At 54.6% G+C, this 16,792-nt stretch overlaps 2 protein-coding genes across 2 annotated transcripts; both read left to right on the forward strand.

Moving 5' to 3' along the window:
• Positions 1–982: 982 nt before the first annotated feature.
• Positions 983–1,630, forward strand: LOC311616175 (uncharacterized protein; the record flags this gene model as incomplete). The annotated part of the gene is made up of 2 exons (XM_084871339.1): positions 983–1,282; positions 1,430–1,630. 2 exons carry the CDS (start codon positions 983–985, stop codon positions 1,628–1,630), a joined length of 501 nt encoding a protein of 166 aa, XP_084727465.1.
• Positions 1,631–5,718: 4,088 nt separating this feature from the next.
• LOC311616184 (uncharacterized protein) lies at positions 5,719–6,099 on the forward strand (the record flags this gene model as incomplete). Its single annotated transcript, XM_084871340.1, has 1 exon — positions 5,719–6,099. One exon carries the CDS (start codon positions 5,719–5,721, stop codon positions 6,097–6,099), a length of 381 nt encoding a protein of 126 aa, XP_084727466.1.
• Positions 6,100–16,792: the final 10,693 nt, after the last annotated feature.

The following is a 16,792-nucleotide window of genomic DNA, read 5'->3' on the forward strand; positions in this document are numbered from 1 at the left end:
GAGCCAGAGGAGGCTTCACTCTCAAGAGGAGTGGCTCCCCGACTCTCGGGACCCACTGGAAAACACACTGGCCCTTTAGGGATGCAAACAGACATATCCAAGGTAAAGTTCGGTAAACAGGAGAAGATAATCAGGTTAGGGGAAATGCCTACAGCTGTTCAGCAGCAGGTAATAAATGCAGATTTTCAGCCCTGCTGAAAATGTCCATCAGCTTTCTGATGAACTTCTCTCATTTATTATGCTAACTTCTGTTCTTAGCCTCCAGCATTTTCTGGCAGTTTTAGATCTCCAGTTTGTATACCAAAAAGATTCCCTTTGGGTTTCGATTGAAATTACACCAATGGTGGACTGACTGGGGAGAGTGGAGGACTATAGAGCCCTGAGTTTTTGCCCTTGACTATCTCAGGTCCCCAGTGGGCTTACGCTGTGTATTTTTTGGTCAAGTGTTTTCTGTTTCGTTCGTGTCCAGCCCTCTTCACCGTGCTCTCGGGCGCTTTATGGCTTGAGCTGTGACGGCGCTGAGCATCTTTCCCACAGTGTCCTCGCACAGGCACGGCTGGCGAGACGGAGGCTGTTGGTGGCTGTGAGTTTATTTCACACCTCATCCTCCCGTGAATGTGACATTAGCGACAGTCACTCAGCAAAAACTTCCCTCATGCTTTTCACAAGTCCTCTGGAGCCAAGAAAAGAACAGATGGGAAAACAGAGTCCTGCAACACACTCACAACTTGAATGAGTAAAGCCTAATTATAGAAAATAAGCCAGCAGTAATGAGGGTTCTCCTGCAACCTTCTAAACACCAACGAGGAAGGGAGAGCGTGGGAGCCTGCTGGGGCAATACACACACACACACACACACACACACACACACACACACACACCGGGAGGGTATAAAAGCCCACAGAGCAAGCACCTCACACACTCACTTACACACACACTCACACCCCACCTCCCAGCTCACCTCCAGCTCCACCACCTCACGATGGCCGCCTCCACCCTGTCCGTCTGCTCCAGTGACCTGAGCTATGACAGCCTCGCCTGCCAGCCTGGCTCCTGTGATTCTTGTACTGAATCCTCCTGGCAGGCGGACGACTGTCCAGAGAGCTGCTGTGCGCCCTCCTGCTGCACCTCCAGCTGCTGTGTCCCCACTTGCTGTGTCTCCAGCTGCTGCCAGCCCACCTGCTGCACCTCCTGCCCCTGCCAGCCCGTCTGCTGCACACCCGTCTGCTGCAAGCCCCTGTGCTGTGTGCCCGTCTGCTCTGGGGCCTCCTCGTGCTGCCAGCCCACCTCCTGCACCTCATCCTGCTGCAGACCCTCCTCCTGCGTGTCCCTGATCTGCCGCCCCGTGTGCAGACCTGCCTGCTGTGTGCCCACCTCCTCCTGCTGTGGCCCTGCCTCCTCCTGCTGTGGTCCTGCCTTCTCATGCCAGCCCAGCTGCTGCACCTCGTCCTGCTGCAGACCCTCCTCCTGCGTGTCCCTCATCTGCCGCCCCGTGTGCAGGCCTGCCTGCTGTGTGCCCACCTCCTCCTGCTGTGGCACCACCTCCTCCTGCCAGCCCAGCTGCTGCCGCCCGTCCTCCTGCATGTCCCTGCTCTGCCGCCCCGTGTGCTCCCGCCCGGCCTGCTGCTGAGCAGCTCCATCTTCTGCCTCTCGGCTGCTGTCCTTGCTCCTGAGCACAGTTTTCCTCTCCCCAGAGCCACTCTACTGGTACCAGCCCTCCTCCCTCCCACTCTCTGCTGGTGTCAGCCCTCCCCCTCCACCCTCTGCTGGTGCCAGCCCTCCCCTCTCCCACCCTCTGCTGGTGCCAGCCCTTCCCCTCCCCCCTCTGCTGGTGCCAGCCCTCCCCCTCCCCCCTCTGCTGGTGCCAGCCCTCCCCCTCCACCCTCTGCTGGTGTCAGCCCTCCCCCTCCACCCTCTGCTGGTGCCAGCCCTCCCCCCTCCCCCCACTGCTGGTGTCAGCCCTCCCCTCCCCTCTCCACCCTCTACTGGTACCAGCCCTCCTCCCTCCCACACTCTGCTGGTGTCAGCCCTCCCCCTCCACCCTCTGCTGGTGTCAGCCCTCCCCCTCCACCCTCTGCTGGTGCCAGCCCTCCCCCTCCACCCTCTGCTGGTGTCAGCCCTCCCCCTCCACCCTCTGCTGGTGTCAGCCCTCCCTCTCCACCCTCTGCTGGTGCCAGCCCTTCCCCTCCACCCTCTGCTGGTGCCAGCCCTCCCCCTCCACCCTCTGCTGGTGCCAGCCCTCCCCCTCCACCCTCTGCTGGTGTCAGCCCTCCCCCTCCACCCTCTGCTGGTGCCAGCCCTCCCCCCTCCCCCCACTGCTGGTGTCAGCCCTCCCCTCCCCTCTCCACCCTCTACTGGTACCAGCCCTCCTCCCTCCCACCCTCTGCTGGTGTCAGCCCTCCACCTCCACCCTCTGCTGGTGCCAGCCCTCCCCCCTCCCCCCACTGCTGGTGTCAGCCCTCCCCTCCCCTCTCCACCCTCTACTGGTACCAGCCCTCCTCCCTCCCACCCTCTGCTGGTACCAGCCCTCCCCCTCCACCCTCTGCTGGTGCCAGCCCTCCCCCCTCCCACCCTCTGCTGGTGTCAGCCCTCCCCTCCCCTCTCCACCCTCTACTGGTACCAGCCCTCCTCCCTCCCACCCTCTACTGGTACCAGCCCTCCCCCCTCCCACCCTCTGCTGGTGTCAGCCCTCCCCTCCCCTCTCCACCCTCTACTGGTACCAGCCCTCCTCCCTCCCACCCTCTACTGGTACCAGCCCTCCTCCCTCCCACCCTCTGCTGGCGCCAGCCCTCCCCCTCCACCCTCTGCTGGTGCCAGCCCTCCCCCCTCCCACCCTCTGCTGGTGCCAGCCCTCCCCCCTCCCAACCTCTGCTGGTGTCAGCCCTCCCTCTCCCACCCTCTGCTGGTGCCAGCCCTCCCCCTCCACCCTCTGCTGGTGCCAGCCCTCCCCCTCCACCCTCTGCTGGTGCCAGCCCTCCCTCTCCCACCCTCTGCTGGTGCCAGCCCTCCCTCTCCCGTCGGTGGTCCCACAGTCATTGCCTAATGCAGAAGTGAACGTGCCCCCATCCCTTTTTGAGGAGAGATGACCCACAAACCCCTCACTGGGGTGGACTTGGGGCCCCGGAGCCTCCTCTGCAGGCCTGGTGGCGTGCTTTCCACGTGACAAAAGCCAATGGCTAAATCAATAAAACGTTTGTGCTGGGAAATGTGTGTTTGCTTTCTCCTCCCGGGCCCCCTGGGCCACTCCCAACCTGGGCTCTGGGTGCTCCGCCTGGCGGGAGCCAGACAATAAAGACGTGCTCTCCAACCCATGTTCAGAGATCTGAAAGGGAGCCACCTGCACGCTCCTCTCCCTTCCCGACCCAGCGGCCCACCCTCCCCGCAGTGTCAGCCTGAAGGGTCCCTGGTTTGATTCCAGTCAAGGGCACATGCCCGAGTTGTGGATTCGTTCCCCAGTAGGGGGCGTGCACAAGGCAGCTGATCAATGATTCTCATCACTGATGTTTCTAACTCCCTCTCCCTTCCTCTCTGAAATCAATAAAAATATATTTTAAAAAATAAAAATGAAAAGAGAAATGGAGCTGCCTTATAACCCAGTGATTCTACTTCTGGGTATATATATCTGAAGAAACCCAAAACACTAATTCAGCAGACTATATGCATCCCTGTGTTTATTGCAGTGTTATTTATAGTAGCCAAGATTTGGAAGCAGCCTAGGTACCCATCAGTAGGTGAGTGGATAAAAAGCTGTGGGATAGCCCTAGCCGGCGTGGCTCAGTGGATATTCCCTCGGCCTGCACACTGAAAGGTCCCAGGTTCGATTCCGGTCAAGGGCATATGCCTGGGTTGCAGGCTCAATCCCCAGTAGGGGGCGTGCAGGAGGCAGCAAATCAATGATTCTCTCTCATCATTGATGTCTCTCTCTCTCTCTCTCTCTCACTCTCCCTTCCTCTCTGAAATCAATAAAAAAAAATATTTTTTAAAAATCTGTGGGACATTTGCACCATGGAATACTACTCAGCCATCCAAAAGAATTAAATCTTACTTTTGACTACAACATGGACGGACCGGAAGAGTATTACGCTAAGTGAAATAAGCCAGTTAGAGAAAGACAAATGCCACAAGATTTCATTTGCATGTGAAATCTAATGAACCAAATAAACTAACAAACAAAATAGAAACAGACTCACAGCTGTCAGAGGGGCGGTGCTGGGGGGCTGGGGGGAAAAGGTGAAGGGATTAAGCAAAACAGAAAAAAAAAAAAAAAAACCCTCATAGACAGACAACAGTATGGTGATTACCGGAGAGAACCAGGGTGTGGGGCGGCAGGAGAGGGTAGAAGGGGTCACTGGTGATGGACAGAGACTTGGCTTGAGGTGGTGAACACACAACACAGCATACAGGTGATGCATGTTAGATTCGTACACCTTAAATCTATACAATTTTATTAACTAATGTCACCACAATAAGTTCAATTAAAAATATTTTAGCCAAAATCGGTTTGGCTCAGTGGATAGGCGTCGGCCTGCAGACTGAAAGGTCCAGGTTTGATTCCAGTCAAGGGCATGTACCTTGGTTGCGGGCACATCCCCAGTAGGGGGTATGCAAGAGGCAGCTGATCGATGATTCTCTCTCATTGATGTTTCTGACTCTATCCCTCTACCTTCCTCTCTGTAAAAAAATCAATAAAATATATTTTTTGAAAATATTTTAAAGGTTCTACTTCCTCGAGATGCAGGAATGTGGACACACGTGAAAGCCAGCAACCTACAAGCCACAATATCGTTACAGCTGACTCCCCATGGCTCCCTGAGCGTGCCCGCTCTGCAGCAGTGCCCTCACACCCAGGGGGCTCTGCCTGGGGCACTGCCCTTCCATCACCCACTGCAGCTCAGCATCGCCTCCTCAGGGAGGCCCAGCCGCCCACCAGCCCCCTCACTCCCTGTCTGCCGCCCATTTTCCTCCCAGACTTACTTTGTGCATGAATTTCTCCATCCTCTCCTTTACTCCTTGCCCTGGAAGGCTCCGAGGCCAGGTGGCTCCCCTGCCTGCACGCGGGGTGGGCTACTTGTCGCACAAACAAGTCAATGTCTGCCTAGATCTTGGGCAAACTCTCTGCGAAGGGCCGATGGTGAGCATTCCCGGCTTTGCTGCCACAAGGTCTCTCCCCAACTGCTCAGCAGCCTGCGCCTCAGCAGTCCCAGACAGACGCGGGGACACGGACATGGCTGCGCCCACAAAGCTTTTATCCACACGCAGGCAGCAGCCAGCTCCTTCCTGCGGACTGCAGCTTGCAGAGCCGCTTTAATGCTTCCTGTGCGGGACACACGCTCAGCCTGCATGATTGCTTCAGTCTTCTCTAGGGCAGGAGACACCAACCAACGGCCAGAAGGACACGGTTCTCTGAGCGAGCCAGGCGCTCGGTGCACAGGAATGGCCTGGAGGAACCCCCGGCGCCCACGTGGTCAAACCAGAACTCCCTGTTTACAGAGGGGCCCAGCCTCGGAGCCAAGCTTGTTTACGTGGAGCCTCACACAGGAGCGTGCGTCCCAGCAAAGAAGGTGCTGGAAACACGGAGGAAGCAGCCGTGGGGAAGCAGGAGGAAGTCAACAGTCGTGCTTCTGTGTTGCAGGGTATAAAGCCTGGGTATAAAGGCCGCCAGGGAAGGAGCCCGCAGACATCTCCGCCCTCACTCCCACCCAGCCAGCCCACGACAACATGTGCGACACCAGCTGCCACACAGGCGGCCAGGCTGGCTGCTGCTCGCCCAGCCCTTGCCAGTCCTCCGTGTGCCTGCCCGTGAGCTGCAAGCCAGCTGTGTATGTACCCGTGAGGTGCCAGGTGTCCTGCTGGCCTGTGAGCTGCAGGCCCACCGTGTGCATGGCCTCCTCCTGCCAGTCCTCCATGTGCCTGCCCGTGAGCTGCAGGCCCACTGTGTGCATGGCCCCCTCCTGCCAGTCCTCCATGTGCCTGCCCGTGAGCTGCAAGCCCCAGGTCGTGTGTGTGGCCTCCTCCTGCCAGTCCTCTGGGTGCGCCCAGCCCTCCTGCCCCGCCCTGGTCTGCAGACCCATCTCTGGTGGCGCCCCTTCCTGCTGCTGACCGCGAGCCTCCGACCCAGCTGCTCCCCGTGCAGACAGGCCACACCCGCACCTCCCATAGCCAGTCCCCAGCGCCTCCAGGTTCTGCCATGGGCAGAGGAAAAGCACGTTGGACAAGCCCTCTGAACTCCAGGATGAGAAGGCGGTAGGCATCTGGATCCCTCGTGGCCCTGGCATCCCTGAGGGAAGCCCTGGAACTTAGGGTTCCCTCTGGCTCCAGCAGGAAACCCCACCCGGTGTGAGCAAATAAACCTCTTTCTCTGGCTTTCCTTCACATCGTAAAGCTCTTTCCTTGAAGGCGGACGCAGGCCTCAGCCCAGCACGCCGCCTCAGAGAGCTCCGGCCGGCCGGGAGCCCAGCGGAGGCCGGGTGTCCTCGGTGGGCGGGGTGTCCTCTGCGGGTGGAGGGGGGGAAGGTGCGGTCCCCAAGGCTGCCACCAGGGACACTGTGGATGGGAAAGGGCGGAGGCAAACCTCTCCCGCTGAGCGGGGGGTGGAAGCAGGCCTGGACTCTGTCCCCCGGTCCCCTAAAGGATGCTACCGCAGGGAGGCAGGGGACCCTCACCAACCTCCACCCGCACAGGGCGGAACCGGCCGTCCGGGGCGGCGGCAGGAAGACGAGGGAGCTCGCCCTCCAAGTCTCTGGTGCGCAGGTCCTGCTCCAAGCGCCCTCCCGCCCCACAGCACAGCTGCAGGAGCGACATCCGTGTCCACCGAGGAACGGAAATGGTGTCTGGCCCCTCTGTGTACAGGCGCGCAGGGGCAGTGAGAACTTAGGGCAGAACAAGAATATCCGCCCCTGCCCGTGCCCTGAACAAGGTGCCGGCAGCCCCCCACCAAGGAATCTGAAGTCTCTGATGCCCAAAGGTCCTCACCATAGCAACGAAACCCAAACCAAGGTCAACATCGAGCAGGTTGATTCGACCCTCCCCCCATCACACACAGTGACCTGACTGAAGGAGAGGCATCTATCTGCAGAAAACTCTCTTTATGTCCATTTCCGTTAGAACATGGTGTCTGAGATTCAACGAGAGCTTAGAAGATGTACCTAAGAGGCAGGGAATAATCCGTTTTTAAGAAGCAAAGCAATCAACACAATTGGACCCAAGAAGACCCACATGTTGCAGCCATCAGACAGAGAAAGACAAATACTGTATGGTCTTACTTATATGTGGAATCTAAGAATAAGCCAGCCCAGCTGGTGTGGCTCAGTGCACTGAGCCTCTAGTCTATAATAATAAAAGTATAATATGCAAATTGACCGGACAGCTGAACAGTGGAAGGACTGTCCAGTGGAACAGCCATCCAGATGACCATGCATTGGAGCCAGGCCAGCTAAGGTGGGTGCGATGTGATTGGCCTGGGGACCCCCCCACCACCACCCCACAATTGCCCTGTATTGGGAGGCCCAGGCCACCAGTCTGCGGGGCGATCAATCAAGAGTGGAGGGAGGGGAGGACTCTGGCCAGCTACCAGCAGCCAGGGAAGGAAGGCCCCAGCGGGAAACCGAACATTGTCACTAATAGAGAAATGTGAAAACGGAGTCCGAAAGGCTGGTCAACCTTAACCTCTCTGAATGGTCAGAGGGAGCTACTCACTCATTGTTCAGTTGAGACATTGGTAGTTAAAGCAACATCCACCTGTTAATCATATGTAAATTCTTGCTGATTGTCTATTATTGGAATTTCCTGCCTAAAGAATATGGGTGTTTCCCATAGCCTCAATAAAAGGGATAGCAAGGCCAGAGCAGGGGTAGTCCTCCCCCTAGAGGTGGACTCCCACCCAGCCCCCCGTTTTCCCAAATTAACTCTTTTCCAGTCTCTCTTCATTTGTGTGTAGCCTTCTTCCGAAATGGAACCCTGAACAGGAACCCTGAACCACGCGGGACGTGGAAGGGGCTCCCACAGGCCCCAAAGGGTAGCCGGCATGATTGCCCTGATTGCTGGCCAGGCCTAGGGACCCTACCAGTGCACCAGGCCTCTAGTGTATATATATATATTATCCCCAAAAAATGAACTTTGAATAATTAAGAGTAGTGTGTATTGCCGAAACCGGTTTGGCTCAGTGGATAGAGCTTCGGCTTGGGGACTGAAGGGTCCCGGGTTCGATTCCGGTCAAGGACATGTACCTTGGTTGCGGGCACATCCCCAGTAGGGGGTGTGCAAGAGGCAGCTGATCATGACTCTCTCTCATTGATGTTTCTAACTCGCTATCTCTCTCCCTTCCTCTCTGTACAAAATCAATAAAATATATTTTAAAAAAAGAGAGAGAAGTGTGTATTAAAATATATTTCCAAAATTTAGCTATCAGCTCTTAAAGTGTATATACATTTTTGGGGGGACACCCTATACATTCATAAAGTATATATGATATAAGAGCATATATATGTATATATATGTATGTATAGGTACACATATATAAAGTATGTACATTACATAAGTATAATCTTATATGATAAAAGCCTAATATACGAAACCCAAACTGGCCGGTCATCCAGTCTGCCATTCAACCAATCAAAGCGTAATATGCTAATGATATGCTAAGGCTGCTCAACTGCTTGCTATGACAGGCACTGATCACAAGGGGGCAGACACTCTGACCAGTAGGTTAGCTTGCTGCTGGAGTCTAACCAATCGGGACTAAGGCTACAGTTGGGACTGAGCAAGATGGTCTGGACATGCCCTGGAGCCCTCCTGCGTCCCTCCCTGGATCCCTGATGGTGCACTGGTGGGGTCCCTCTGGTGAGGTTCCTCACCTTGGCCTGCACCCTCACACATTCAGCCCTACAGCGGAACAACCAGTTGCTATGATGTGCACTGACCACCAGGAGGCCGATGCTCAATGCAGGAGCTGCCCCCTGGTGGTCAGTGCGCTTCCACAGGGGGAGCCTGCTCTGCCAGAAGCCAGGCTCATATGGAGACAGCCATCCACACAGCGGTGTGCCAGCCTTGTTTGGACTCTGACCAATGATTTTTCTGTTTAGACAATCAGAATAAATTAAATAGACAGGTTAGCACCATTCATAGCCTAACATTTCAAACTTATGTTTCAAACTCCCTCTCATGCATCCATTACGTACGTATACTCAGCATACATGCCTGTCCACACACAGGTTTCTATAATGTGCTTATGCTTAATTAACTTGCCCCTTCGGGTAAAATATCAAGGACTTCTTCCTGTGTCCACAGACAAAGATCACTCTACCCCATCCTTCGTAATGCCTGTGTAGCATTTCATTATACAGACACAGCTGAAGAGAGAATTGGAAAAATAGAGGAGGAGGTAGAGGAGGTGGAGGCACGTTGTCAACAACACCCTAAAGACACAGACAACCTGACCCAGGACGCGGGCAACACCCCAGGACAAATATTAGATTTCCTCCAAAGGACTTTATTCCTCTATTAATGGTCCTCATCGTGCTCCCTTTTCGTTGTTGTTGCTATTACACTGTGACCCTAAACACCTTGTACAACTGTCGTGGTGCAAGCATTTCTATTAGACCAGTGGTCGGCAAACTGCAGCTCACGAGCCACATGCGGCTCTTTGGCCCCTTGAGTGTGGCTCTTCCACAAAATACCACGGCCTGGGCAAGTCTGTTTTGAAGAAGTGGCGTTAGAAGAAGCTTAAGTTTAAAAAATGGCCCTCAAAAGAAATTTCAATTGTTGTACTGTTGGTATTTGGCTCTGTGGACTAAAGAGTTTGCCGATCACTGGGCTAGGCCAATTCCCAAGAGAAAATACCTGCTTTTTAAAGGAAGAGGAAGCAGGCTCAGGCAGTGGTCGGCAAACTCATTAGTCAACAGAGCCAAATATCAACAGTACAACGACTGAAATTTCTTTGGAGAGCCACATTTTTTAAACTTCAACTTCTTCTAATGTCACTTCTTCAAAATAGACTCACTCAGGCCGTGGTACCCTGTTTCCCCGAAAATAAGACAGTGTCTTATATTAATTTTTGCTCCCAAAGATGCGCTAGGTCTTATTTTCAGGGGATGTCTTATTTTTCCATGAAGAAGAATACGGTACACATTTATTGTTAAATGAAAATAAAGGAAATTTATTACCTGTATACGGTACAGTAGTATGATAGTTGTCAACACAAACCAGTCAAACTGTGAATCCTACAGTATCAAGAATTTACTCATTTATTCAATGACAATCATGTCATCATCTTCTGGAACATCATCATAACAATCCAATTCATGAATTTCCTGGTGAATTTCTTGTGATTCCATTTCTTTCAGAATCAGGGGACCAAATCTCTCATGTTTAGCCTGAGGGGGGCCTTATTTTCGGGGGGATGCCTTATATTTCACTCAGAAGGAAACCTGTAAGTAGGTCTTATTTTCGGAGGATGTCTTATTTTCGGGGAAACACGGTATTTTGTGGAAGAGCCACACTCAAGGGGCCAAAGAGCCCCCTATGGCTCACGAGCCGCAGTTTGCCGACCATAGGCCTAAGGCTGCAGTGGGTGCTGAGCTGAGCGGGAGTCTCAGTCTCCCCCTCCTGCTCTGCCTCCAGCTCTGGGGACTCGGGCGGGGCAATGAACAGACTGTAAATCCTGGGGAGAGGGCTGCAGAGCACCCCACCCCGCTGATGGGGCTGCAAACATTTGAAACCTACTCAGGATCGTGAGCCCCATGGTTGGGCGACGTTTCTCAAGCTGGCGTCCGGTGAACTGATGGAGCCGCTAAGCCACCCACACTTGGCACTTGCGCTGTCCCAGGCAGCGAGGAGGCGATAGCGGATGATGAGACAGCAGAATTCCTCTAGGGACCACCCCCAGGTAACACACACCAGCCACACCCAGAGGCTCCAAGGCCGCTCCATTGACTGGAGGACCCGGGAGAAGCCAGGACAACAATGCCTCTTACGTGGGTGGCCCCGGGAGAGGCTCCCCTGTCTTGTCCCCTTCCAGGGGGCGGCGGGGCTGGCCTGGAATATGAGGGCTTCTTTGCCCGTATCTCCCCGGACCTGTTCTGTCCATCTCTGTGAAGGAGGCGTTGCCTAGCGACCGAAGAAGGGCAGTGACGTCCTTGACCGATTCTGTTCCACTCCAGCGACACTTAACTCTGGCTGATGATTACCCGCAGCCCGAGAGGCGACAGCCCACCTAAAAGAGAAAGGACCCCTCTAAAGTCACCGGGGGCAGAAGGGGTCTCCAAGTGTGGCCTTGGGAAAGGGCCTGACCTAGGCCAGATGCTCGGTTCTCAGAAAGAGAGCCTTTCTCCCCGAGCCCGCAAGATTCCTTGGGCAGGCCCACAATAGGTGCTAAGAAAACGCTTTGAAATCGGAGCCAGGCCATTTGCTTTCTAATCTGCAAAGCGGCCTTGCCAATGCGGCCTTGGCGGGCCTGCCCCCCCTGACACCCCGGCCAGCCGGCCTTTATGCTTTTTGTAAATACAGTAAATGAGGCAGCCGCAGCACTGAGGAGCAGGCCACTCACCATGACAGTGCCCGGCCTGCCCTGCTCCTATAAGAATGTGTCAATCATTTACATTCGCACCGAGGGCTCCTGCAGACACGGCAGCAGAAAGACTTCTCAAAGAGCCGTCTCTCTCGCCGTGTAAGCGATCCTAGAGACGCCGGGGACTACCCGGCCCCGAGTACCTTGGGAACTTGAAGGCATGCCCTGGGGAAGCTGGCTTGGTAAGCTGCTCTCACGGTAAACCGGCACCAAGACCCCGGCACTCGTCCACACAAAGAACAGGGGTTCTGGCACTCTCACGCCACTCACCGGTCCACATTCCGCACCTCAACCCTAGAAAGGGGAGCGGGGAGGGGTCTCCCACCGTCCCGTTCCCTGGGGAACCACTGCTGAGGTTTTGGTGTTGCTGTGTGTATTTTTTAAAAATATATATCTTTATTGATTTCAGAGAGGAAGGGAGAGAGAAAGACAGAAACATCAGTGATGAGAGAGAATCATTGATCAGCTGCCTCCTGCACGTTCCCTACTAGGGATCACTCTATCCACTGAGCCAAACTGGCTAGGGCAGTAGTCGGCAAACTGCAGCTCGAGAGCCACATGCTTTGGCCCCTTGAGTGTGGCTCTTCCATAAAATACCATGTGCGGGCGCACACGTACAGTGTGATTGAAACTTCGTGGCCCACGCGCAGAAGTCGGTTTTCGGCTCTCCAAAGAAATGTCAGTCGTTGTCCTGTTGATATTTAGCTTTGTTGGCTAATGAGTTTGCCGACCGCTGGGCTCGGTGGTTCTGGTGTGTTTTTAAGAAGCCTCTTTTGTGCAGTGTGCCTGCTGTGGTGGGGAAGGGTGCTTGTCCTTCTTATGAAGTTGGGGTCCTAAGGTTGCTGTAGCTTTGTTTCCCGTTTGTTGTTGTTTTTTCTTCTCAGAAAACCTTGTTGGTGATGCAGACCTATGGGCAAAAACAAATGCTATGGCGACCCTCACCCTCCCCTCAGGGCTCCTCCACATCCTTTGCGCTTTGCTGGTTAAAACCAGCTCCCGATATGACATCTTCGGGCAAAAACAAATGCTATGGCAGCCCTCACCCTCCCTCACGACTCCTCCACGTCCTTTGCGCTTTGCTGGTTAAAACCAGCTCCTGATTTGAGTAGGGACTCAGGTCCCGGTGGTGGTGGTGGCGGGAGCCCTGCTGCTCCCCCAGACTTCAGGCGAGTAGCTCTGCTCGTTTATTTCTGTGACGTTACGAGATGTTCGCAAAGCGGGAACGCTGACCCTGTGGCCAAATAACCAGCCTCAGGAACAGACCGGGTTCCCTGAAGCAGCCCATCCGGTTCCCAGTTCCCGCACGGGGACCCGGACCCCCTTCCGGGGGAAACCCTGGCGTGGCCGCCAGGCAGCCTCTCTGGAGCTGGTCACGGGGTTCGTGACTCACAGCCGGCACAGTCACCTCCGCCCCAAACTAACAAGAATGAGCCGCGCTCCCTGCAGGGCGTGCCCGTGGGCAGCGGTGGTGGTCTCAGGCTGCGCCACGGGGGTCGCTGTGGGTTGAATTCTGTCCCTTCTTCAAAGATGCGTTGAGACTAATGCCTGGCTCCTGTAAATGTGACCTCATTTGGAAACTACCCTGTTTCCCCGAAAATAAGACAGTGTCTTATATTAATTTTTGCTCCCAAAGATGCGCTAGGTCTTATTTTCAGGGGATGTCTTATTTTTCCATGAAGAAGAATACGGTACACATTTATTGTTAAATGAAAATAAAGGAAATTTGCTACCTGTATATTGTAAGGTAGTACGGTAGTGGTCAACACAAACCAGACAAACTGTGAATCCTACAGTATCAAGAATTTACTCATTTATTCAATGACAATCATGTCATCATCTTCTGGAACATCATCATAACAATCCAATTCCTGAATTTTTGGTGAATTTCTTGTGACTCCATTTCTTTCAGAATCAGGGGACCAAATCTCTCATGTTTAGCCTGAGGGGGGGCCTTATTTTCCAGGGGGTGCCTTATATTTCACTCAGAAGGAAACCTGTAAGTAGGTCTTATTTTCGGAGGATGTCTTATTTTCAGGGAAACACGGTAGTAGCCCTGCGCACGAATCCGTGCACCAGTACTCTCTGCAGGGCCTGGCTGCTCTGTGCCCGCTGTCCGGAAGCTCTCTGTGGCCCAGAAGCCCATCGTCGGCTGGGTGATTAACGCTTGCCTTCTTGCTGCAGTAACAAAGCAAGCATTCCACTAGGCCATGCTTGCTGCCTGCTCTCAGCAGCTCCCCCTCCCGCCCTGCCCCAGGTCTGGGGGACTCAGGAGGGCTGGAAGGGCTGGGCACGGCCATCTTGTGGCTATGGATGCTGCCATATTTCTGATGGAGTGACGGTTAATTTGCATATTATCCTTTTATTAGAGAGGATAGGACCTTGGCGCATGTCATCATGTTTATTTTTATTTTTAATTTTAATTTTTATTTTTTAAAAATATATTTTATTGATTTTTTACAGAGAGGAAGAGAGAGGGATAGAGAGTTAGAAACATCGATGAGAGGGAAACATCAATCAGCTGCCTCCTGCACGCCCCCTACTGGGGATGTGCCCGCAACCAAGGTACATGCCCTTGACCGGAATCGAACCTGGGACCTTTCAGTCCACAGACCGTCGCTCTATCCACTGAGCCAAACCGGTTTCGGCGGATGTCATCATGTTTAGATGAGGGGGAAGGGGGGAAGGGGCTGCTTCTCCCAGTGTCCTTCTTTCCAGCCCACAGCGTGGGGGTCCCTGCAGTGAGCCGCACCACAGCCTGCCTTCACCGTGTTCTCCGGGCTGAGGGGGAGCCAGCAGGCTCAGAGCGGCTGGATCGTGGGGATCTGACCCCTGCAGGCATCACCCCTGGGAAGGAGCAGCTTTGCTGGAGGAGCAGCCGTGGCCTGGGTCTGGTGTTCTTATCCACAAGGGCATCATGAGCCTTGCAGAGCCGGCTGGGCCTGGCCACCTGCTTCTCAGGCCCCTGCTGACCTGCATTCAGGGGCCCCTGTGAGAACCACGGCCGTGGAACAGGATCCAGGCACCTAGCGCAAAGGCCCCGACATCACACTCCCCGAGAGAGCCAAACTCAGGCGGAGACGCGGGCCAGGTGGCCGGCTCGGGCCGGTGCGCAGCTGTGGGAACACAGAGCACACCTCTGCTCTGGGCCAGGGCCCGAACCGGACTCTGTGAGGTTGCTGTTCTGAGTGAGGGCAGGCATGGTGGCCATCTGGGTGCCCCTCAGAGAGCTCGGAGTACGATGGAGGAGGAGAGAGGATTGGTGCCCTCTGGAGTTCCAAGGTCATCCGTGGACCCCCACGTTTCCTCACCTTTGCCAGCCCACGCCTGCTCCCCTGTGGGTGTCCACGGGGCCCACGGTGACCACCTGGGAGACAGAGTCTGACAGCGGGGGCTGGGGCACCTTTTGCGCTTGGTGAGTGTCAGTCGCTGCTGCTTCTGGCCGCCTCCACCCTAAGGCGCAGTGTGGGGCGGGGGTGGGGCGGGGGGGAGGTCCAGGAGGCCCTCAGTGACCCTGCTGCTCACGTCCTGTGGCCTCCCTTCCCCGTGAGTGGAGGCTGGACCTGGGGAACCAATTACAGCAAGAGGGACAGGATGCTCCTTCTGTGATTAATTTCAAGACTGATTTCCGTCCTGTGGACTCTGTCCACACACCTTCCCGGCCTTCCCACTCCCATGAAGCAAGCGGCCACGTCAGGGAGGCCCACGCTCACACTGTTTAACATGCCTCAGTTTACCTTTAACACAGGGGAGCAGCCGCGCAGTGAGCCAGAGGGGCTGCGCTCAGTCCCCCTGGGAGTGGAAGCAGGTAACAACCGGATCTGCGGATCTGGGAGGGATCCTGAGGTCATTTCACCAATATGCAAATGAGGAAAGTGAAGCCAAGACTTTTATTAAATAAAAGGAATAGCCTTATGGACGGAAGGAGCCACATGCTAAGCTGACAGGCTCAGGGGAGGCCTGCGTGGCAGTCCTGCAAACTCAGAGACCTAAAGTAACCACAAAAGATGGTCTGAAAATTAAATATCTAACTACAAACAGGTTATAGTGGGTAGTCATGTCCTAGGCTGATATTTTCCCTGACAAAGATCCACTGAGATCTTTCCTGAGCCCATTTGCCTTTTGGCCTCTAAGATAACATATCTGTGAGATGTCTGGGTAACTTGTAACTTTCTTTTTACCCCGGACCCCCTCAGGGCACAACAAATGGTCTGGAAACATTCCCTCATTGTTATTGTTATCAAGTTAATTGTCTACTGTTAATTACGTTAGAGTATCCAGTATCCGTCTCTGTAAGAGAAGCTCATGCCCATCATTTCACTTTTTGCCTGTCCCAGAGGTTCCCCCCCACCCCCCACCCCCGCTTCGCTCTGTCCCACCTCCCTAATCTATCACCAATGAATTTCATGTAACTCACCTATGCCCCTATCCTTTGATTTCAATGTATAAATATAGATGTAACCTTCCATCTCAATTCATTGAGGTTCTGCTTCCTGGCATATGTTGACAGTTTGGCTCAAATAAACTCACACAAATTACAGGTTTCAATGTGTGGGTTTTTTTGTTTTGTTTTGTTTGTTTGTTTGTTTGTTTGTTTGTTTGTTTGTTTTCATTAACAGTGTTACTGTTGAGAGCCAGGCCCTACGTCATTTAACCCCACCAGGGCCCCATGGAGAAGGGTTTCCATGAGCCCATTTTATAGAGGAGGCCACTGAGGCACCAGGAAGCTGAGGACCTTTCCTGAGTTCTGAGGCTGCAGAGGCAGAGCTGGGCTGGAATGAGGCCTCCCGCTGCCTGGACTTACCAGTCCCCCCACAGGCAGGACTCAGACCCATGAGCCCCTGGCACCAGCTCGGCCCCTGGCCTTGGAGCCAGCTGGGGAGAGGCTGGATCACAGGCACTGGCAGGGGCAAGGTCAGCCCCAGGCAGAGGACCCCTGGGCTGTAGACGACCTGAGCAAGCTGCTCGCACCCCAACCTCCCCCACCTGCCCCCCCCCCCACTCCCCAGGGCTGGCAGGGGTTAAAAGTGGTGGCTGAGATTCTAAATACATTGGGGCCTGACGTGAGACACCAGGAAGAAGACACCCCTGGCCCAGGGCGTTGTTTGGGATGGCTTTGATTTGGGATTTCTCACTGCCTCAAGATAAGGAAGTTTGGGCTCTGCATTCCTGAGGTTTCACAGCTCCTGGCAGGTTCTCTGCCCTGGCTCCCTGGGGAGACTTGCTTGCTTC

Source organism: Pipistrellus hanaki (genome assembly GCF_964339955.1).
Source record: "Pipistrellus hanaki genome assembly, chromosome: 2".
NCBI classification, from domain to species: Eukaryota; Metazoa; Chordata; class Mammalia; order Chiroptera; family Vespertilionidae; genus Pipistrellus; species Pipistrellus hanaki.